Source organism: Chrysemys picta, chromosome 6 (assembly GCF_011386835.1).
Source record: "Chrysemys picta bellii isolate R12L10 chromosome 6, ASM1138683v2, whole genome shotgun sequence".
Taxonomy (NCBI): domain Eukaryota; kingdom Metazoa; phylum Chordata; order Testudines; family Emydidae; genus Chrysemys; species Chrysemys picta.
Genome location: NC_088796.1, coordinates 110,383,909 through 110,409,204, shown reverse-complemented (window position 1 = coordinate 110,409,204; position 25,296 = coordinate 110,383,909). Strand labels below are relative to the sequence as shown.

At 38.2% G+C, this 25,296-nt stretch overlaps 1 protein-coding gene across 27 annotated transcripts in view; it reads left to right on the top strand.

Annotated features, from left to right (window-relative positions):
- KDM4C (lysine demethylase 4C) overlaps positions 1-25,296 on the top strand; it is a 427,285-nt gene that overhangs the window by 83,446 nt on the left and 318,543 nt on the right. For all 27 annotated transcript variants that reach the window (XR_010588892.1, XR_010588893.1, XR_010588896.1 and 24 more), the window contains 2 exons: positions 12,486-12,535; positions 24,891-24,994. Coding sequence is in view for 14 of the 27 variants with exons in the window: in XM_005295226.5 (XP_005295283.2) it covers positions 12,486-12,535; positions 24,891-24,994 (154 nt within the window). In the remaining 13 variants the exon portion in view is untranslated. The remainder of the gene's footprint in view (positions 1-12,485; positions 12,536-24,890; positions 24,995-25,296) is intronic.

Sequence of the window (25,296 nt, the reverse complement as noted above, 5' to 3'; positions counted from 1 at the left end):
ACCTTATTTGAGTTACTGCCTACTTAAACTGCATTCCTGGTGTCTTGTTTTTCTGCCTGTGGTGTCTGGGACAAAGGAGAGGTAAGCAAGTGTGGAAGCTGGTTAGTACATGTCAATGAGAGGATACACCAGTCTCATGTTCTCAGAAACTGATTTGAATTTTGCACTCGTTTGCCTCTCCTTTTGTCTGTTGCTGGAGTTCTCTGTTGCTGGGTTCCTCAGTACAGTAGAACCTCAGTTACAGACACCTCGGGAATGGAGGTTGTCCAGAACTCTGAAATGATCCGTAACTCTGAACAAGACTGTAGGTACTTCAGCCACAGGGGGGTTGGGGCTGCAGTTGCAGGGTGGGGGGTCAGGGCTCCCAGCGGGGGCCTCAGGGCTTCTGTCCCCTGGGAGCATGAGGGCTCAGGGCTTTAGAGCTGGGGGGAGTGCTGGGGCTTGGGGCTTCAGTCCCACAGCTCCATTCCCAGCTTCTGCCCCATGGGTTAGAAGCCCCCAGCCATTCCCCCTCTCCCAAAAGCCAAACTCCCCCGACCCTGCGGCTGTAGCCCCAACCACCCCGCGTCTGAAGCCGTGAGCCCCAGGCAGTACAGTATTCGCTCGGGGCATTTTTTGTCTCCTCTGCTACCTGATTGATGACTTCCAGTTTCACAGCATGTCTGGTTGACTGGTAAGTCCATAACTCTGGTGTTCGTATCTTTGAGGTTCTCGTGTACATTGTTAGTTTGTAGAATACTGCAAGGGGTCAGCTAAAAATTCATGGGAAACATATTTTCCTAACTAAACTGCCATATTTTTAAAGCCTCTGTATTTGCAACTATAGCTCATATCCTGATCTTTGTGCATGAAAATGAGGCACTTACCATCATAGAGCTGTGGCTTTGAGGAGAGGTAAAATATACTGCAAGTTTCCTTCTTGGGAAACAGAGACCAAGGATCTGTTGGAAAGTTTGGCCTAAATCTCAGTGATCTTGGTACATCTGTACATTACTCAGTATGGGCAGTATGGCTTAGTTGGTTGCTATGCTGCCATTGGCTCCTTGTTTGCAGCTGCAGTCTGACAGCTCTCATTGGGTTTACAGAGAATGTAGGGGAAGGTAAATGATTTCCTTGCTATGGAAGTGAACTATGCCAGCTTTTCAAGGGCAGCATGCAGCATAGACTGTGTACCTCACTATAGCATGCATCCCATCATTGCTACAGCAGGGGCTACCAGTAGTTAAGCAATGGCCAGAGCACTTTGTGGAGCCATCTTTGCCCTCTGCTCTGACTTCTGGGATGATTTTCTTTCAATTAGTGAATGTTTACTGCCCTACAGGTCACCGTTCCTCTGACTAAACTTTCGCTTTGATGGGATTTCTCCTCTCTTTTTCTTTTAATCAGAATTTTCAAATTGGAGCAAACTTGGATATAGAAATTTTATACAAACAGTGTCTTGGACAGTAGATTTTCCATCACTTTTTTTACTATCATCAAATAACTTTTTCTCTAGTTTCATGTAGCATTTTCACGTTTTATAAGGGCCTTATCTTCAACATGTCTTAACATACTCTAAAATTCTAGTGTAGACAAGGCAGTGTAATCTTTAACATGTGCTAAACTGGACAGGCTGAAGCTTGCTAGTATTCCGCTACATTACAATTTTAGAAAGTGTTAATAAGAACATGTTAAATAACATACCCTAACAATATACCTCTTAAATCTTTCTCCAGACCCAACCCAAATGGATGCAGACTAAAGTTTCTGCAGACTCATCTTGGTGCCTTTGTTTAATAAAAGCTAGAACAGGAATATAGTAAATGTCATAGGCATTATGAAAAGCTAAGGAGCCTATGTTTGATTTATACAAAAATAGCACCACTAATTTTTAACCTAAATATTGCTGAATATATAGGGCATTAATTATGCTGCAAAATATTTCTATAGAAAACAAGTGTCATTGCAGAAAGTAAAATATTACTAAACATATATTACACTACATTTGATTTCCCCAAATCAACATTTTAATTTTACAACCTTTAACATAAGTTAGAAAACGACATGCCTTAAAGTTAAGAAGAAATTAAAGTAACTTGTGCTATATAATTGCAAACATTAATGGTTGAGCTGAATAAATGTATTCAATTTAAAGCAAATAGATTTTATGGAAGAAAATATTAGGACTTGTTAATCAACATCCAAAATAACATGAAGATGTACTTTAATCACATAGATGGCGACATCTACATTTCTGTTGTTTTATAGATAAATTTAGTTTTATTCTGTGGAAGGGCTAAAAATGGATGGAAAAGGAGGGTGACATAATGCAAGGCAAAGCAAAGTTCCTAGAGGTGCTGCCCTCTGACCTAACTCTCATTATTAAATAAATAATGTAACCTAGAGCTAAAGATCAAACAGAACGCAGGAACATTGACTTCAATGTCTGGAGCATGTCCAGAGTTTGAAAAGAGCTCACGTAAGGGATTGTGAGAGGATTGCGGTATGTTCTTTCTTGGCCAAGTCAGCATTGCATTTGGCTTGGGGGAACAGTGGTGTTCCTTCTCCTTGAATTCCCTGATGGGTCCTGGGGAGAACAGCAGGGAAGAGAAAATTGACAAAATCCAAAAGAGTCACAAGCAAATGCATAAGCATTTCTATAAAGTATCTATTACTATACATTAAACAGGAACTGGAGATATGATGTGAGACCCTTGAGAAACCCAGGAATTAAGTGAAAGAGCCCAAGACTTTTTGCCTTCCTCTCTTAGGAATGGTAGACTGCACACGAAGGTAGTTTACAGAAACCTGTGGGCTGTGGTTCCAGTGGTCTGTCCACCTTTCTGGTCTCTCTTCCCCCCCCCCCCCATTTTGTCTCTGTGGCAACAGTGCACTTTTGGGTTCACTGGTTTAGTAAAGGAATGTTTAACCGTACTATGCTGTTAAGAACGGGTGATACTGGGTGAGACCAAAGGTCCATCTAGCCCAGTGTCCTGCCTTCCGACAGTGGCCAATGGTGCCTGTAAAAGGGTCTGGACTCACCCCTGCGGCGCCTCCTGCTGGTCCTCCAGGGAATTAGCTCACCAGCCTCTGGAGCACCCACTGCAGGCCAGTGATCCGCCTTTCCTCTTCTCTGGCCCCCGTGTCCCTCCCAGGACCCCGGTGCCCCTTGCTCTGGGTGCTGCCCCCTGGCAATACCCATACATATGCTAGGTCTCCCCTCCCAGGGGAACCCCCACCCACTAACTCCACCTCGCCTCAGGATAAGGCCACTGCCAGTCACCATCTAGCCCCCACTCTCTGGGGCAGACTGCAGTATAGGCCACTCATCGGCAAGGTTGGGTTCGGACCTGCTGCCTTGGCCTAGCCCTGGGCTGCCCTTTGCAACCCCCAGTACCCCTTGGCCTATTACCAGGCCGCAGCCTGGGGCTATCCAGGCTGGAGCTCCCCAGCTCCTCAGCCTTTCCCCAGCCCTGCTCAACTCAGGTACCCTGTCTAGCTCCCTGCAGCCAGGCCCTTCTCTCTCTCAAGGCAGAGAGAGACTACCTACTGAGCTCCTAACTCCCAGCCTCTCTATACAGGCCATCTGGGCTCTGATTAGAGTGTGGCCCAGCTGCAGCCACTTCCCCCAATCAGCCAGGGTTTTACCTTGCCCTGCCCCAGCCCTCTGCAGGGCTTTTCCAACCCCTCAGGGCAGGAGTGGGTGTCCACCCCGCTACAGTGCCCCAGAGGGAATGAACAGAACAGGTAATCATCAAATGATCCATCCCCTGTCACCCATGCCCAGCTTCTGGCAAACAGAGACTAGGACATCCCTGCCCATGCTGGCTAATAGGTCCATCAATGGCTATCTTCCATGAATTTATCTAGTTTTTTTTTTTTTTTTTTTTTTGGAATGCTGTTATAGTCTTGGGCTTCACAACATCCTCTGGCAAAGAGTTCCACAGGTTGACTGTGCGTTGTGTGAAAAAATACTTCCTTTTGTTTGTTTTAAACATGTTGCCTATTAATTTCATATGGTAGTCTCTAGTTCTTATGTTATGAGAATCACTAAATAACACTTCCTTATTTACTTTCTCCACACCAGTCATGATGTTATAGACCTCTATCATATCCCCCCTTAGTCGTCTATATTCCAAGCTGAAAAGTCCCAGTCTTATTCATCTCTCTTCATATGGCAGCCGTTCCATACCCCCTAATCATTTTTGTTACCCTTTTCTGAACCTTTTCCAATTCCAATATATCTTTTTTTTTTGAGATGGGGCAACCACATCTGCACACAGTATTCAAGATATGAGCATACCATGGATTTATATAGAGGCAATATGCTATTTTCTGTCTTATTATCTATCCCTTTCTTAATGATTCCCAACATTCTGTTTGCTTTTTTGACTGCCACTGCATATTGAGTGGATGTTTTCAAAGAACTATCCACAATGACTCCAAGATCTCTTTCTTGAGTGATAACAGCTAATTTAGACCCCATCATTTTATATGTATAGTTGGGATTATGTTTTCCAATGTGCATTACTTTGCATTTATCAACATTGAATTTCATCTGCCATTTTGTTGCTCAGTCACCCAGTTTTGAGAGATCCTTTTGTAGCTCTTCGCAGTCTGTCTGGGACTTAACTAGTTTGAGTAGTTTTGTATCATCTGCAAATTTTGCCACCTCACTGTTTACCCCTTTTTCCAGATCATATATGAATATGTTGAATAGGACTGGGCCCAGTACAGAGCCCTGGGGGACACCTCTTTCTTCTGAAAACTGACCATTTATTCCTACCCTTTGTTTCCTATCTTTTAATCAGTTACCAATCCATGAGAGGACCTTCCCTCTTATCCCATGACTGCTTACTTTGCTTAAGAGACTTTTTGGTGAGGTACCTTGTCAAAGGCTTTCTGAAACTCTAAATACACTATATCCACTGGATCCCCCTTGTCCACATGTTTGTTGACCCCCTCAAAGAATTCTAGTAGATGGGTGAAAAGTATCAGGGGGTAGCCATGTTAATCTGTATCCACAAAAACAATAAGGAGTCCAGTGGCACCTTAAAGACTAACAGATTTATTTGGGCATAAGCTTTTGTGGGTAAAAAACTTCACTTGCATCTGAAGAAGTGAGGTTTTTTACCCATGAAAGCTTATGCCCAAATAAATCTGTTAGTCTTTAAGGTGCCACCGGACTCCTTGTTGTTTTAGTAGATGGCGGAGGCATGATTTCCCTTTACAAAAACCATGGTGACTATTCCCTAACAAATTATATTAATCTATGTGACAATTTTGTTCTTTACTATAGTTTCAACCAGTTTGCCTGGTACTGAAGTCAGACTTACCAGCATGTAATTGCCAGGATCACCTCTGGAGCCCTTTTTTAAAAATTGGCATCCCATTAGCTATCCTCCCGTCATTTGGTACAGAAGCTGATTTAAATGATAGGTTACAGATACAGTTATTAGTCCTGCAATTTTGAAATTTGAGTTTCTTCAGAACTCTTGTGTGAATACCATCTGGTCCTGGTGACTTATTACTGTTTAGTTTATCAATTTGTTCCAAAACCTCCTCTAATGACATCTCTATCTGGGACAGTTCCTCAGATTTGTTTACCTAAAAAGAATGGATCAGGTTTGGGAATCTCCCTCACATCCTTAGCCGTGAAGACTGATGCAAAGAATTCATTTAGTTTCTCCGCAATGGCCTTATCATCCTTGAGTGATCCTTTAACATCTTGATCGTCCAGTGGCCACACTGGCCGTTTAGCAGGCTTCCTGCTTCTGATGTACTTAAAAATGTTTTTGCTATTACTTTTTTGAGCCTTTGGCTAGCTGTTCTTCAAATTCTTTTTTGGCCTCCCTAATTATATTTTTACACAATTATATTTTACACTAGGTGGCACTGTAAAATACTTTATTTAAACGAATATGTACCAGACTTCACAGAGCATTAAAGGATCTTGTGATGAAAACATCTGGTGCATATAAGCAAGCTCTGTGACCAGTCCATGTCTGGGACAAAAGTATGTGGTGTGGTGTGAGGAGTAACCTAAGAACAGAAACAGAAGGAACAAAGCAATAAAGGTGGCAGGATGTCATCAAAATACCATTCTTTAGTGCCCCAGAGAACTTCAGCTTCGACAAACCTTCAGAATGGATAGACTGAAAAAAATATTTTGCAAGATTTTGCATTGCTACCAAGCACCATAAAGAAAATGGAAATATGCAGGTATCTTCTTTATGCTATGAGCAAGCAAGCAGAGCTTGTCTTTAAATCCTTTGACTTTACTGAACATAGTCAAAAAGATTACTATGAAAGAATTCTGGCTATGTTTGATGCATACTTTATACCTGAGAGAAATGTGGTTTATGAAAGAGCATGTTTCCACCAGAGAATTCAAGAACCAGGGAAAATGGTGAATGTTTTATAAAAGCTCTGCATACATTGGCTGAAAACTGTGATTTTTGGGAATGCAAAACATGAATATATCAGAGACAGGCGGATTGTTCGGTTAACAGATAAAAACTTTTCACAGCACCCACAGTTGTAAAGAGATTTAACCTTAGCCACGGCTATACACAGAGCAAAGCAGCCTGAGCTGATGAAACAGCAGAACCAAGAGGAACTTAACAAGCTTGAAAAACCTGACACTAGCTTAGAAACTATAAACAGACACTTGAGTGTTAAAAGTCATTACTATAAAATCCCCAAGGCAAGGAGAGAAATCCTAGACTAAGAGGGACAAATTCCAGCCTACGTGCAGATGATGTAGGAAAATGTCATATCCCAAGAGCAATGTTCCCTCTAATTTTTTCAATCCATGTGCGGAATAAATTTTGTTATGTGCACCGAGATATGTGCAGATGTGTGCCACCAGTAGAAACAAAAAATCTAGATATGATATATATTTTTTAAAAGTTACCATAGGGCTACTTGCTCCAGCCAGGAGAGGTTAGGCATTTAGAACTTACTACTCAAAGAATAAAAGAACAGGAGTACTTGTGGCACCTTCGAGACTAACACATTTATTTGAGCATAAACTTTCGTGATGTAAGAGAAATAAAAATTATGAAATGCATAGACCAGTCAAAACACTAAAATAACACAGTTTGAAAGATTAAAATTACAGAGGATATATGTGCATTGCAGGAAGTATCAAGAAGTAACAACAATAATACAAGTATGTGTTGCGAGGTGAGTGTGACACAGAGACTATATGTATGTGAGACACACAGTGTGTTCTTTAATAGGAGCTTTAGTTTTCTGTAGAGTACCAACACTTTTGGTTGTACTTTATGGAGTTGTATAGTTTAATGAGTTACAGTACAATACACAGCACTATATACAGTAATTTGTCTGCCTTGGCCTGTGAAAGATGTGAGCGTATATTTTAAATTATAGTGTATACACTGCTGTGTGTGTAATGTGGAATAGAGGACAGAGAGACATATAAGCAGTTTGCCAGGACAAACATGGAGAGAAAGAGATTCAATTTTAGGAAGATAATGAGATGCTACTAAAGCTGCAATAAAGTGAGCAGAATAAAGTTGAAAGTCTCCCCGTGGTCATTTCCATTTACAGGACTTCTGAAGTGGGCATGAGCTCTGTTACAACTGTTGTAACTTGCGGATGCTGGCCATCTTGATGGAAGAATCTTCTTATTTTAACGGAGCCCACTGAGTAGTGGTTACGTGTATATGTGAATGAGGGATTGTGGTTGGGAGAAGTCAGTAATAGCTTGAACCTCTAGTTATAGCTTGTTCACTTACTGTGCTTTTTCAATTAAATACAATAGTTTTCAATTCCTTAACATTTAGAAAAGAAATAAAATTGCCAAAATATGGTATAGAGGTGAATGTGGCTAGGCTTGGGCTTAAGGGGTTTCAAGACCTCCAAACTGGAAAAAAAAAAGACTAGTTTGGCAGATAGGCGGACTGGGTGGAAAGGGAGAAGAATCCTAGATGTGAGTCACATTTACCATGCGCAGAATAGTAAAATGGCCAAAGTATCACATACATCTTTGTTCTATGCTTACCACTTGACATTTGAAACCAAAAACAATTCAAGGTGCACTGATCATTTCAGTGGTGATATTTGTGCAGTACTTGCTATATTTAGTCTGAGAACTATGCCAAGAAGCAACTTCTAGCCTAAGAGACCAATGATAGATTCCAGATCCAGTATCTTGTGAACCACCGGGGTTAGAAATGAATACTGTATCCCACAGTGTATTCTGCTTCCTAGTAGTATACCTCATTATTTTCTTGTCCTGCCAGGTCATGAGAAACTAGGGTGACCAGACAGCAAGCGTGAAAAATCGGAACAGGGGGTGGGGGATAATAGGAGCCTATATAAGAAAAAGACCCAAAAATCGGGACTGTCCCTATAAAATCGGGACATCTGGTCAACCTATGAGAAACTGATTCATAAATTCACACAATTCTGATTACCATTTTGACTTTAGGCATCCAGGTCAATTCTGACTTGATTTTAGTGATTGCCATTTTGAGAAATGTCCCACAGTGTCACAGGGGCACTGATTGGAGTCACCTGGGGAGGAATGTGTGGTCTCATGGCTGACTGGACAGTTATGGCCCATTGTCTTAAAAATTACTATATATAGTTGATTTAGAGAAACAAGAAATGGTAGGCCAGCTCTTACTAATTGTTTCACTTACTGCTAACTCTCGTGCGACTCCCAGTATTTAGTTACAGGGGTTCTTTTGCTTACGTTAGGGCACACCATGTTCAACACCAAGCAAAATAATCACAATAATTAACCATAGCTATTTTATTATTAAAAAAAGGAAAAGAAAACATTAAACAACACAAATGACTGAACACAAATGATAAACTGGTTATTTCTATTACAATCTCTTCTTTAGCTCTTATTGTGGAGAGCTTTTAACAGAGATTACAACCCTGAATGTGTGCTTTCCTCTTCCTGTATTAAGACCAAAGTGTATTGTTTCCCAAAACGATTGTGACTCCATTTTTTTAGTATATCCTTTAATATCTAAGATTGTATATAGCTGGGCAAAGGAACTTTGTTTCAGGGAAGGTAGACCTACTGGTTATTAATAAATCAGTGAGTTTATAGTTGACAAAGTAAGTGATCTTAATTACATCCTATTAAACCAAAGAAAATATTTAAATCATTCATTAGAAGAAGCCATTTAAGGAGATGTCTTGAGGTAGGCCAGTTAATCAATATTCCGAATGTCCAATACAGTTACATCCCATTGTTTCTCTGTTTACCAGTGTTTAACCCCTTGTTCTCTGCAGCGGTACCTGGCCTAACCATCTGGTGATTAATAGGAGAAACTGTTAGTCTTTTAAGTTACAACAGCATTTCAGTATTCCAATGAAATCATTACAAGAGTTTTAAATCTAATTCCTTGGCATTGTTTTAGTTAACTTCCTCTCACCAATCTATGCTGATGTTTTGGGGAGGTTTCCTTGGGTTGGTTTCTTCTTGAGTCTTCTCTGTTTTTCTTATCTGCCTGTAGCAGCTTGCTTGTAGTGATGAACAGGATTAGTTGTGGAGTGCTGTCTAATCAGAGTAGCAGGGGGTCTGAGTGTGGGGTCACTTCAGAATTATTTAAAACCTCCTTATTTTCATGAAGTTATAGGTAAATGCTCCTCTTTTCAGGTTGCAGTCACTCTCATTGTTTCCATGCCTTTGGCATTGGTTTAGGTGACACTTTCAGCTCCCGAGGAAGAATCGTTTTATGCATATGCAAAGTTTCCTTAATTGCCTTTATTCTTTTAATTTTATCCGAGATTGACAGGAAATGAAATTCTGTTTCTAAAAAGTCCACACTCTCCTCCTGTTCTTTATATGAGAGTTAGTCATTCTCAAAACAGTTTTAAAAATTAAATAACTTGTATAAGGACTTGAGTTTAAGCTGTTGCTTCTGTGTGACAATTTTTGGAAAGATGATTTTTCTCATCTTCTTGAGTGGATTGAAAAATTTTTGAGCACTGCCAGTAAGTAATTAATTCCCCATTTATATAAATATTTTATACTTAAATAGCTGCTTACATTAGTAATTAGTTTAGCATCAAATAGCACTCCTATATTTGTACATAAAGCATCTTATTATTCCTATAACAATATCAGGCAGTTACTATATGAGGCCTGCATTTAGATACAAAATATTTGCAGATGTTCATATTAAAAGAAGCTTAGGCCATCAATCAGCATTTGAGAAAAAAACACAGGTTTTCACCTTTAAATGGAACACGAGTTGAAAGTAACTAGTATTTTCTGTAAAACATTTCCTACCAGAAATATTTTCCAAGTTTGAAGAACATTTATGGTGGGAAATGTTTTACAGAAGATATTGGAGCAATATTTAGTTAAAATAGGTAGTGATGTACATTTTGTAATTTGGTTATCGGTTATTTGTGAGGTTGTGAAGCTTGTTAATTATTTGCTGTGTGTGATTCTGTTCTCTTTCTGTATTAGGGAATGTTGAATTATTGCATGGTCAGGGGTTTGTTGGTTTTCATTTGTGGCATGGATAGTCCTTACACAGGATCATTAAATTATAAAACTAATTTAACTGTTGAGAATAGGCCATTTCCACCTTGACTGAATTGGCCTCATTAGCACTGACCCCCCACTTGGTAAGGCAATTCCCATCTTTCATGTGCTGTAATATATATACTGCTTACTGTATCTTTCACTCCATGCATCTGATGAAGTGGGTTTTACCCCACAAAAGCTTATGCCCAAATAAATTTGTTAGTCTCTATGCTGCCACAAGGACTCCTCGTTGTTAAAGCTAATTTAAGTATCAGTTGAGGAAGGAAGTTGGATGGTTTGGAGTTGGACAGATTATTTTATTATACCACAAGTATTGGTGAAACTCAGTGAGAGAGGTTGCCATGATTTTGCTTGGGTTTGGCTCTAACTAATTACATGGGAACAGAGCTTTAACAACTCATGACCTGAGTCAGATGGACAGACCTGTGAGGCTGAGAGCTAATTTAATCTGGGAACAGTGCAGCACACCTTTGATATTAAGATCAGGTGACTTATGTTTAATTTGGGTTTAGGGGTTACCTGCGGTCAGGTGAGCAATGCTTTTTCCCCTTTGCTGTGGGCTGCTTACTTTTTTGTTTTATGGTGGCTGTTTCCAATGAAATTGAAGTCACTGTGCCATATTCTCTGGAATTGTTGTCATTCTACTTGACAACATAGCTGAATTATTTTATGGAACTAAGTGACGCCCACATTTTATGATCCAATATTTTGACTGGTCATGTCTAGAAAAGCTCAAGTGAACCACTGTGCATACTTTCATGGTTAATGAACTTTTCCAAGAGATGATCCTGGACCAGTGATCAGACAGTCAACTGACAGTTCAAAATTTTTTCTATTATTTGCCAGTTTAACTCCTACTTTCAAAGTACTTCTTATATAGTTTGGCTGTTGGACCAATCTGAAAACATTCATATATGGAATAGGCTGATAAATACATACTTGCTGATTTTCACCTGACCAAAGCCACATGTTTATTCTGTATAGAAAATATCAAATGCAACCTAACACTGCCATAAACACGTAAAGTGAAATAGAAGCTGATTGTGCACACACATCACATATGCTATTGAATCCAAAAATTACAAGCTAATTAACATCTATGGTAAATCTGTGAAGTAAATAACAAAATGCTAATTCATTTTTATATGATACCATGTGCTGCTAAATTAGGAAAGAGAGTATAATCTTCCTGCATTACAGTAATCTTAAATTTTCAAGCTGCAATAAACACTAAAAAAGAATGTGATACTACCAATGATTTTTCTTCTCACAGATTTGTTGTGACTAGACTTTAATAAAAAATTTAAAAAATTCATTGAAATCAAAGATTGAAATATTTCCAAATACAGTATTTTCATAAACACTATTGAATAAATATTGAATTTATGAATGCATATTTCTTTGAATTATAAACTGATATAAGTGTAATGATTTATGATTAACATAAACTGTCTCATTCCTGCAACTCAATTACAAAGAACAAATATGAAAAATGCATCTTAAATCATATTTTTTCAGTTGAACTCTTGTTTTATGAAACATTCAAAGAAAATAATTGTGTATGAAAGTTATGCTGCTTTGGTGTATATGTTAGTCTTATTTAAAAATAAAAGTAGAAATAAGTATCTGCATTTCTTTTAATTGGAATAACTGTATACAGATATAATTACATACAGGTATTGCCAAACTCTAAGAATGTTTTAGTCACCAATACTTTTTTGAATTTCTAAACTACAATTTATATTATACTGATCAGTTTTTAAAACTAAAAGTAAAATAAATCACTTTCTTTTCTTAAAAATAAATCAACTCATAGTTTTTCCTCATGTTGTTTTACACTGTATTTTATATTAATTACCATATTTAGTCTCTTTTCTTTCAGATATTTTGTTCATGCAGAATTATTATTTTCATAATTGTAGCGCTAAATATTTAATCCGTTTCTTTGTGTAAATTTTAGGTATGCGATCCCTCCAGAACACGGAAAACGGCTTGAAAGACTAGCTCAAGGTAATATTTTCAACATTTCTAATCAAAGATGTTTGTTTCAAAGGTCCTTGATTTTCAGGAGTTTCTTTGATTTCAGGTAAAATAATTTTACAATCTCAGCTCTCCTGATTTAATATGGTTTCAGTCTTCTTAAAATGGTGGCATCTAAAATGCCTGAAACATGGTAGATGAATATTATTCAAAACATTTGTGTGTGTGGGGGGGGGGGGGAGGGGGGGGCGGAGAGGAGGGAGGGAGAGAGGAGGAATTTAAAAGCAATTGAGGCTTGGTTCTTAAAACTTAATATTTTTCTTGACTTATTTTTTTACTATATTATAGATACTTGTTTTGTCTCCAGATTAAAGTTGAGAATTATGGATAAACAAATAAATAATTAGACCCATTTCTGGTACTGGTACCACATGAGCTGTAGCTCTTTGAGATGATATTTTCACCAATTAAATTTGAAATAGAGTTAAGCATGTTTTAGTCAGGTGCTGTAGGCCAAAGTTTTTTCTGTTTATAGGTTCAAATATTTGTTTTAAAGAGCATGATCAGATGCAAATTACCAAAAGTGTATGTACGTATTTGCCTAAACCCAAATTGTGTGTGCAAAAGGATCTGATGCATATGTGCAAGTAGGGCTTTTGCACGCACACATACAATTATGCATACATTTGGGTTTAACTCTCCCTTGAGTTAATTCTACACTGGTCCCTGAGAACAGTAATATGTGGCATAGCTGAACTGAATTATTGACACACAATACCAATGTCCTGTATATTTGTGATCATTAAACCATGGTACCATGGCCAAATTCCATCTTGGCTAATTACTGTCTACCTACTTAAATTCCCCTTGTAGTTCCAGTTGAGAGAGCTTTCCTCATTTTCTCCTTTCCGAATCCCATTATACCTTATTGTTGAGGCCGGCTATTTACCACCATAGAGTTCACTGCAGTTCATTTGTGAAGTGAGTGATCCTTAGTATAGGAAGGACCGGCAGCGTCGCCTATTATTGAGGTTGCCTGACACTTCCCATTATTGGACCTTGTGTTCAGTTACTTATAACTTGGCAAAACTTTTACCATTTGGTCTGAATTTTTCCATATTTCATGTCTGCCTCAGGCTGGTGGTTGTTGTGTTTTTTTGTTTGTTTGTTTGAAATGAAAAAAAACACACCAAGCATAAAGATTGAGCCATCTGCAAGGAGGCTAGGGAAGCAGACGTTGTTTTGCCCATGTTAAAGTCTTGACTTTTTTTTTAAATTCTCTAGTGCATCCAGATGGTTGAGCAGAGACATGAAGTTTGTTAGGGTGTGGGGAGTGGCCTTTGTGACAGGGATGTGCCTTTTGCAGTCCTTGTGAAAATTTGCCCAAGTTGTAAGCTTTTACAAAAAATAAAATAAAATTGCAGCTTGCATATCCTCAGTAGAGACTTCTTCAATTTAAACCGATAAAATCTTTGAAGATTCCGTTCACGTGAGAGACAAGCTTTTGAGCTACACAGAGGATGACTGGAGAGTCATTTCTCACTCTTTCCCTGGCCCAATGACTATTCATTGCCATTATGAATGATTAGGAATGGCCACCATGAATGTCAATAACACTGCTCTACAGCCAAAATGCTTCTGAAATAGTCAAACTTTACTAATTCTAGGTCACTGAGAACGAAAATGATGCTTAAAATTGTTGATTGGCTCTAGTTTTCAAGATATGCTATTGGGTCAGTATATACGACCCTTGACTTGGGAATGGCGGAGGATAAGTGAGTTATAAAGAGAAGGGATCTTAATTTAAACCAGAAATGACTAAAATACAACTTTGACTGGATCTATGAATAAATCTATGACTGGATTTGGACAGTACTTGCTTTTTAGGCAAAACAATGAATGATGCAATCTGAAGCTGGTATTGTGTCATACATGATATGAATTGCATCATGTTATTCCTAGAAGTCATGGATGATGCAATCATAACGAAGCTTACATCACTCTGCTGAACAAATTGCCCTATATCAGCTCTAGAAATCATACAGTGTCGTGCCCTCTTATTTGTCAGGGTTTGATTTTGCAAAGGGACACATTTCTGTTTAGCCAAAGTGAGCAGAGATGCCTCGGACTTGTATGAACAGTGCAGATAACTTCTGCTATGTTTGTGGTGAAGTGACTTTTGCATCACAAAAGCGCAGTATAACCACTATGATTAGGAAAGCCTATCACCTTTATTTTGGCTGCAAAATTGGAGATCAGGACAAGAGGTGGGCCCCACACATATGCTGCAACACTTGTGCAACAAATCTTCGCCAGTGGTTGAACAGGAAAAGGAAATCACTGCCTTTTGCAGTGCCAATGATTTGGAGAGAGCCAACAGATCATACCAGCAATTGTTACTTCTGCATGGTGCCTCCAGTTGGGAAAGGTGTGTCAAAGAAGAAAAAGTGGACTGTGCATTATCCAAACGTTCCATCAGCTATACGCCCAGTACCCCAGGGAGAAGGACTGCCAGTTCCTGATGCACCAGAATCATTCTCACTTGAGTCAGACGAGGAAGAGAAAGAGGATGAAACTTCTGGTCCTGAACCATCAATGTCACAGGACCCACATTTTCTCCCATCCTCCTCCTCTGAACCACACCTCATAACACAAGGTGAACTGAATGACCTTGTCAGGGATTTGGAACTACCCAAGAGTAAGGCAGAGCTGTTGGGCTCCAGACTACAGCAGTGGAATCTCCTGGCAGGTGAGGTTAGGGTTTCCATGTTCCGTGATCCATCAAAAGGATCTTGTCCTATTCTTCTTCATGGAAGGTGATCTTGTAGCCTGCAACAACATCGATGGTGTGATGGCAGCCCTCAACATCGTTCACGATCTAGATGAGTGGAGACTGTTCATTGATTCATCGAAGACGAGTCTTAAAGCTGTTTTAATGCATAATGGCAATGTTTGGCCATCAATTCCAGTTGGTCATGCAGTCCATATGAAGGAAACCTATGACAACATGAAACAAATTTTGAGGTGCATAAACTATGACCAACATTAGTGGCAGCTTTGTGGTGATTTGAAGGTTGTTGCTCTCTTGCTTGGTCTGCAGACTGGATACACAAAGTACTGCTGTTTTCTCTGCGAATGGGATAGTCGTGCAAGAGATTCCCACTACATCAAGAAAGATTGGCCACTCCGACAGTCATTGGAGCCTGGGAGGAAAAGTGTTCAGCATCCACCACTTGTTGAATCAAGGAAGATTTTGTTACCACCCTTACACATCAAGCTGGTCTGATGAAGAACTTTGTCAAGGCCATTGACAACACACAAGCAGCTTTCAAGTACCTCTGTGGAAAATTTCCAAGGTTAAGTGAAGCTAAGATAAAGGAAGGTGTCTTTGTTGGTCCTCAGATTCGTGAACTTCTTCGAGATGATGCATTTGACCATGCACTGCATGGCAAGGAAAAGACGGCATGGAAAGCCTTCCAGTTAGTGGTAATAAATTTTCTCGGAAACAACAAGGCAGAAAACAACAGGTTGTTGGTGGAAAACCTCCTCAAGGCATACAAAAGCCTTGGTTGCAACATGTCACTAAAGATACATTTTTTGCACTCTCATCTACGTTTTTTTTTTCCACCGAACTGCGGAGCAGTGAGTGATGAGGACGGCGAGTGATTTCACTAGGACATTGCAACAATGGAGAAACGCTATCAGGGCAAATGGAGCCCATCAATGCTTGCAGACTATTGCTGGACAGTGACAAGAGAAGCTCCATTTAATGAATACAAGAGACAAGCCAAGAAGTGCCGAGTAGACACTGAATAGGACTAAACTATGAACATAATAGTTTTTTGCCTTTTGTTTCACAATACATTTTATTTATATAACCCGTTTGCTGATTTTTAAAGGGTTACATAAACAGGACAGGTGAAATATTATCATGTAAAGCAACCATAAACACATGAAAAGACCTAGGTTTACAATTTATGATTAAAACTATACTATCTACACAATATACATAGACATAAAATGTAAAAACTTAAATATCTTAGAAACAGTAGCCAATCAGTTATTTTAATGGTCACATTTGAATTCAGCACATCAAACTACATAATAAATAGCACATTTTATCTCTGAAGCAGACAGCTTCTCAAAAATTGTAGACCAGTGTAATTGTTGTTTGCTGGGTGATAGCTGTGCTGGTGTCAGGATATTAGAGAGATGAGGTCGGTGAGGTAATATCTTTTATTGAACCAACTTCTGTTGGTTTCTTTCACCAACAGAAATTGGTTCCATAAAAGATGTTAATTCACCCACCTTGTCTCTCTAATAAATAGTCATTGAGCCAGGGAAAGAGAATGAGAATGATTCTGTAGCTGGTTGTTGGGGCACTTACCTAGGATGTTGGAGACCCAGGTTCAGGCTCCAATGACTATTAAATTACTTGTATAAAGTGGAAGAGCTTCAACAGGAGAGATTGAGAATGACTGATACCGGAATATTCTATAGACTTGTGGTTATTGCACTCACCTGATAGATGAGACCCATGTTCAAATCCCTTTTTTCTCATCGGGCAGAGGAGGGAATTGAACCCAGGTCTCCCACTGGGCTAAAGGTTATAAGAGAGGCTGCTGTTGCCACCGCCTTCTCCTCAACATGAATTCACAAATAGTTTTGGGTTGCCAAAACGGCATTTTCACTCAGCTCTACTTGTGTCAGGATTATCCTTTTATTATTGAAAATTCAGCTTTTTGAATGGCTGAAACGGGCAGGTAAAGACTTTGCATTTTTTCCCTCTTGTGTTGGGCTTTCTCTTAAGGCTCGAGCCAAAGCCTATTGAAGATGCTGGGAAGACTCTTGTAGACTTCAGTAGTCTTTGGATTAGGTCCTAAGAGATACCAGTCCTGTAGACTACATAAGAAGTTTATTCATCCCAACATAAAATTTGGCATTGGCTACTAGTTTAGCAGACATTAAAGGTGACTATCCCATCACATTTTTCACTTGTTTCGGTTAGTTCAATGCTCCATCAAATTTAAAAATGAACTCCAAGGATTGCTTTCTTTTAAAATCATATGGACAATTATAGAGACTAGTTAGTTTTACACTTGTCGTTATATTATGAAAGTTTTGGCAGACTAATAGCTATAAAGCTGGTATGTTCTAATAGCCCAATATATTATATTAATAATACCAACATAATTGTAATCTTGAACTTCTGGCAGAGCAAACTATTCTTTTGAATATTAAAGTGGATGAGTTCCTGTGTCTGGATAGTAGATTAGAGTATGACATGGAAGTTGATTACTATAATCCTTACATACACATGTAATGAACTTTTTATTCCCTCTGACTATATATTCCCATATTTTCTTTAATAATTGCTCCATAATTCCTTATTATTTTGTTGCTAGTAGAGTTTGAAAAAGAGGCATCTGTGATCTTCATGATGTAGTTACTGCCCATTAAAACATGGTCAAAGTTTTAAAGAAAGCTGTTTTAAAATGATGAAAATGTCATGTCAGCCACATGGCTGCAATTTATCTAATCAGTAAAGGTTAATAAACTTAGAGGATGATGAGGACTTCAGACTTAATTACATGTTTATTCAAAACTGTTTTTGTGGCATATTTTTTGTGGAAGTGCAATAGCTAAAAAGCTGCATGATTCAGAGGTTTAGTCTTGCTGACCAGATGCCTACTGAATTAATTGAATACTCCTAAATAATTAAAATAAAATAATGCATTAAATGTGATGAAGCATTACAGGTTGTCTAGGTCAAGGCAGTACTTGAGACATAAGATTGAAGAAAGGCTAGGATATTTTCCATTATCTTGTCTGCACATCATAATTATCACACTTGCCTTTTATGCATGAATGCTTTCATCTTTGGTTTCCATTGAAATCTTGATTGACTGTGGCACCTACAGATATTTTATCTGAAAGACATTAGACTTGCATCTAATAAAGGCAGCAGTTTGATTTCGCCCTTCAGCTGCTTTCTCATTTATGTAGTTTTTTTCAATTTTATGTAGACATAAATGTAATAAAAATCTCAAGTGAGCTGTTATTGCAATTTTTAAACTTGTTTTTATGTTCATCTGTAATACCATAGAATCGTAAGGATTTTTGTTTGACAAAGTTGGTTGGAAAATAGAGGCAGAGCAGCAAATCATAAATGACAGTTTGGAAGATTTTCAGGTTCTTTAAATAGATTCCTTAATTGTATCGGCTATTTTAGAAAACAGGCGACATCTATCTGAGATGTTCAATTATGTTACACAAGGGGACTAAGGCAGAGTGTAATATAATCTAAGTAGTTTGTGAAGAATGTTTCAAAACTACAGTATATAGTATAAGCTGATCTACTTAATACAGAAGTTCATAACTACTATTTATTAATAAAATTATAAGTAGTTCTTGACTTGCAACTTAATGCAGAACTTGAGATATCTATATCTAGCTATCTGTCACCTCATGGTTGCAAAAACTGAACATTTGTGGTTGCTGAAGAGTTAAAGCTTTTGTCAAATGACAATTTTATTTTAGTCAAAGTTAGTAGAGATGGAAATGAATAGATAACCAACTTTAGATTATTACATATGCATAAGCATCCGTGTATAATAACACTCATTTCATTGCAAGCAGCACTTGCTATCTTCTGTGACTGTAATAGTCTGTACTTACACAGATTGTTACTGTCTTCCAGAGGTCACTATGACCATACACGCTCATCCTCCTAATGTTTCATTTTTCTTGCAGTTTGGAAAATATTAACTTTCAAAGGGTTAATACATTACAATTCGGTTATATGTTAACATTCTGGCTTGGGTGTGCCCTGGGGGGCAGGGGCAGGACCTTGTGTGGGCGGGGGCCCCCAACCCCTCACTTTTGGGAGGGCTCTGGTGCCCTTGTTTCCAGTATGGTTCCACAGGGATTGGTTCTTGGCTCTGTGCTATTCAACATTTTGTCAATGACCTGGAAGTAACTATAAAATCATCACTGATAAAGTGTGCAGATAACACAAAAATTGGGGGAGTGGTAAATAATGAAGAGTACAGGTAATTGATTCAGAATGATCTGAAGTACTTGGTAAACTGGGTGCAAGAAAACTGTGTTTTTAATATGAGTAAATATATACATCTTGGAATAAAGAATATAGGCCATACTTACAGGACTGGGCATCTGTTCAGGGAAGCAGTGACTCTGAAAAAGCTTTGGGTCTTGTGGTAGATAATCACCTGAACATGAGCTCCCATTGTGACCCTGCGTCAAAAAGAGCTAATGTGATCCTGGGATGCACAAACAAGGAAATCACAATTAGGGTTCAAGAGGTTATTTTACCTCTATATTTGGTACTGGTGCAACTGTTGCTGGAATACAATGTCCAGTTCTGGTGGCCACAATTCAAGAAGGTTGTTGGTAAATTGAAGAGGGTACAGAAAAGAGCCACAAGATGCAGCTAGTAATCATGCCTTAGAGTGATAGATCCAAGGAGTTCAATCTATTTAGCTTAACAAAGAGAAGGCTAAGGGTTAAGGGTTGATTTGATTACTGACTATAAGTATCTATATTGGAGTGGCCAACCTGTGGCTCCCGAGCCACATGCAGCTTTTCAGAAGTTAATATGCGGCTCCTTGTATAGGCACAGACTCCAGGGCTGGAGCTATAGACACCAACTTTCCAATGTGCCGGGGTGGGGGGTGCTCACTGCTCAACCCTCTGCCACAGGCCCTGCTCCCACTCCACCCCTTCCTGCCCCCTGCCTGAGCCTGCCATGCCCTCGCTCTACAGGTGACAGTGCTCATTGTTCCCTAATGGTTTGGCTTATCTATCAAGCAAGAGGTAAATACAACTTTTGTCTCAGCTGATCCCAGTTGTGAGATTGCTCTCCCTCAATGTTTGAAACCTTTTGTGGCCTCAAGGTCCAGTGCCATACTGTCCTGTATACATGTGTACTGCTTGCCCTCAGATGCAGCTAGTAATCTGCTTAGCAAATTGTCATTTATGTTTTCATAGAATCATAGACTTTAAGGTCAGAAGGGACCATTATAATCATCTAGTCTGATCTCCTGCCCAACGCAGGCCACAGAATCTCACCCACTCACTCCTGTATCAAACCTATGTCTGAGCCATTGAAGTCCTCAAATCATGGTTTAAAGACTTCAAGGTGCAGAGAATCTTTTGACAGTTTTGTTAATCTTTTACAGGGTTCATTTCAATGTACTGTAAATTACTTTATTATGGTGTATAGCACCCTGGGCATTATAGCAGGTAGTTAGTGGGGCTTTTAAAATCAGGATTATTATGATTGTATTATATTGTCATGATTGCATCATGGCAACTGAAATGCATGTGCTGAGGCTCATTGGTATTTATCTGAGTAGCTCACTAGTAGTTTGCTACCCAGCGTTGCCAAATAAATTGGTGAAACTGCATTGCGAGGGCTGCTGTTAAAAAACGGTCTTTGGGTTTTATTTACAATTCCGAAAGGGAGAAAAAATTATATGGCTGTTGTTGAAAAAAATTAGTTAGCACTAAATTTTAATGAAATGTGACACAATAATTAGTCCCTTCAGTTGCAAAGAAATCTTAATAGAGTTCCTAGTTCTTGTGTAGTGAAAGATCTGTATGACAACTTCGCATCTTAATTGAACTTCATATCCTTTATCTAAGAAACTTTGTGTTGTTGGGGTTGGGGAGTGAGCTAGAAAGGAATGCACAATTGATATGCTTATCAGAACCTGCCCAGGCAGACATGTTCAGGTGATTGTTCTGGAGCCTTTAAGAGACCCTAATAGACCTTAATGGGAGAATTAACATGGAGAATAAAACAGGTTGAGGGTATAGATTGGGCAGAGGGGAGGGAGATTGGTTATTCTGAGAGAATGTTGCCCTAAGTTTGTTCATTATTTTAAGACATGAAGAGAATTCAGATAGCTGAATTGGATGATTGGAAATGTCTTCTTGTTAAAGAGTGAACATGCTCCAAAGAAATAACCATGTTTTTGAATGGCAAAAGAATCTCTGCATGTGCGCGCGCGCGCTCTCTCTCTCTCTCTCTCTCTCTCTCTCTCTCTCTCTCTCTCTCTCTCTCATATAGAGTTGACAGAAGAGTCCAGATATTATTTCAATGTCTTGTACCTAAGTTTAGTGCCAGTCCAGTAATGCTTTCTATAGTATTTTTAAGCATAAATGTTTATTTTTACCTATCCTTTCATTTAATGATGTTTTTTCTCTGTTTTTATGCAGTTGCCAATAAAACATTATTTTGCTTAAGACAAATGGAATTTAGTTTGGACAGGGTAATTTTTGGGCAGTTTTTGGTTGGTGCCCCACAGAGGACAAACATTCTCTAACCTCTCAAGAGGCCTGGAGTGTAGACTTCTAAGCCTACTAATCTGAATCCCCCAGATTTTCCAACTCCCCATATTTTCCCCATAGATTCCTAAAGTTGTACAGACATAAAGTGTCACTCTCTATATAAATGAAATCTAGTAGTTGTTCTGAATTGATATAAAGTTTGTTATAAGGACTTATTTTTACTCTGTAAAATAATATTGCTGATATACTCTCGTACACTGAAAACAAGACATTGTTTTCAAATGGCTTTACGTCCCCCCCCCCCCCCCCCCGTGTTAATGTGAACTTGTAAATACAACTGGAAATTATTTTGCAGGACCCATTAGGAGTCCTTGGTGAAGCAGAATACCAATTGAGGACAAGATTTAAAGAAATAAGAGTCTAAAGTTAATCATCTAAATTTATTTTTAGACACCTAAACAGGGCTGGGCATCTTGGTCCCATTAGGTGCTCAGCATTTTTTTTTGAAAATTGGGTCTTGTATTTAGATGTCCAAATATGGATGTACCCTATTTATGAAAATATTGACTTTAGTTTCCAACCCATTTAAATTTGAACTATTTTACATTGTACACAGTGATTTTGGTGAGATAATAGAGGATATAATTTTAGAGGTTCATTATAAATATAAATTATAAACTGATGCAGAGTACTTAATACACTGCACATTACCTTCCTTCAGTGGTTTTCCAATTTAAGTTAACTTATGGCCAGTCACCACATTTGTTTGGGCCCCGATTACAAATCCATATAGAAAGAGAATTAAATAGATTCTTCTTTCATCATTGATTTTAATTTAAAATGTAATTCATGTAATGTAGTACAAACCTACAGATTTTACAAGTTTGATGGGTTCATTTAAAATGAACTGCTAAGAAATAGCTTTTAGTATTGACATATCTGTTGACAACCTTCTCATTAATGATAAAATCCCTTAAAGAATAACGTGGAGTGTTACACAGGAGTTTAGTGGATGAATAAAATGGACTTTTATTGGCATGCACTTTCCTTTCTCTTTCATACAGTGGTGTGGTGAGCAGATTTTTGTAATTAAATGGTAACTTATCCTAACTCATTTATCTATCCTGTCCTTTATGTGTTCGTATATCAGAGAAAGCAGATCAGAATGTGGTTATCATTGGGGAAAAATGACAATTACTTTTGTGACTATGACAAAGGGAAAATGTATTTTGTCCCTGTAAGCCAGTTATATCATAAAATACAGATTGTTTATTTGTTTATGTAAATACCATATTATGACAAAATTTAGAAACTGTAATATTTTACCAACCCCTTCCATCCTGTTTCATTGTCATATACTTTTTTCTTTGCAGTAGAGCGTTCCTAATTGTTAACTAGGGAATCATCAAACCCATTAATTTTCATAAAACAGCAAACATTTCACCTTATATCTAACAGCAGAGTGCTTAGTGAAATCTTCTATACTTAACTTGAGTCAGTGTGGTCTCTTGGTTAAAGCAGGTGTGGAAGGTAGGACATCGGGATTCTGCTCCTGAATGGGCCCCAAAAACTTGCAGTTTGACCACTGGAAAGTCATGTAACTTTTCTGTGCCTGTTGCCCTCTTTGTAAAGTGCTTTGGGATACTTATATGATAGATACTATATAAGTGCAATGAATTATTGTTACTAAGACTTCAATAATTTTGCAAAACATACTCTATAGTATATTATGAAGGTAGTATAAATAATAAACTAAATTGAAATGGCCAAAATGAATTATTTTGAAATGATCTGCCTTAGGTATTTTAAAATCATGTATGTTTGCTTGATTGCTAACCATGTGAATTTCAGTGATCCTCAGTCATTAGTGCCATGTACTTTTCCCTTGTAAAGACTTTCTCATAACTGCTGATCACTGAGTAACTAGGGCAAACAGAATTGTCTTCTTTATAATTTGCCTACTCCTCTCACCTGGTTCATTCAGTAATGTTGCAATCCAGTCTTTGTAGCACTATATTTTATTTTGATGTCACAAACCAGTTTCTGCCATCACTGAATGAACGGAGCAGGATGACTAGACTGATTATAAATAATGAAGATAGTATTTAACATTTAAATAGCTCTCTCTGTCTGTAGAACTCAAAGAACTTTCCATTTTACATGTGGGGAAAGTGAGGTGCAGAGAGATAAGTGACATGCCTAAGATTAAAGAGGAAGTCTGTAGAGGGTCTTGGAACAGAACCCAGACCTTCAGAAAGGAGGGTGACTTTGTTTTTAGTGATGGAAACGAACCTCTTTCTCCTCCATCTAGAGCAGCATTGCTATCTAATCTATCTACATTTCATATTTGGGGGAGAGCTTTGAATTAACCTTAATTTTTAAACAAAATATTGCCATGTGCTGAACCACCATATTACATCAGTTGTTTGCTGATGACATTGCAACACTGCCCCATCAGGAGGCCTGTGGCACAAATATTCAGTGCTGGCTGTCAGCCAGATTGGGAGGAAACACTTTCAGCTAGCGATTGAGCATCAACCATCATCACGGTAAAGAAATGGCTTGAGCTACTGCTTCCATAACCTCCAAGCTGTATATAAATATAGTTGAAAAATTAGGATTAGCCTTGAACAAAGCAACATCAGGGAATAAGAATTGAAGATTCAACAAATGACGTGTGTCAACTTGTTTGAGATGGAAACATATTTTATTTTAATATTTTAATTCCTTGGAGTAATTGTCTTCCCCCAATAAACTGGAAACACTATGAAAGCATAAAGTCCAACAAGTGAGGCCAAAATTATTATTGAAGTATTTTTTTTCTCTTATTTTAAACCTAAATTCTAGCTAAATTCTAGCAAAAAAATAAGATCTGAAAATCAGGCTAATTTATATAGGAGAGAGCTTTGTTTTTTATGTAGATATCACCGTTAATTGACCATGATGAGAGAGAAATTCCAACAAAAGTATGCAACTATATGGTTGATTGTGCTTTAAACAAAATACAATGAAAATTTCCTGTTCTTGTTTTAAGTGAAGAAATCTGACTTTGCTTATTTTGCCTTATTAGGATTCTTCCCAAGCAGCTCTCAAGGGTGTGATGCTTTTCTTCGCCACAAGATGACGCTGATTTCTCCCTCAATATTGAAAAAATATGGAATTCCTTTTGACAAGGTACAGTAGAATTTAGTTAATGATGTGCCTCTGTGCTTAGTATCCAGGTATGTGTAGCTACAAAGGCAAAGCAAAACAGTATCTTTTTATTCAGGCCCAGATTCCAAATTACTGTTGTTAAAACAAGCTTCTGGGCTGTTTGGTTGTTTCCTTGGTTTGGTCTGGGATTTTCAAAGGAGCCTAAGGGGGAAATAGGTTGCCAAATCCTGTTGAAATGTAATATAATTATTTTAATATGAAACAGTTTGAAAAATTAAAAGCTTTTATGTTCCAAACACATTTAGTAATAGCTTAATTTTTGA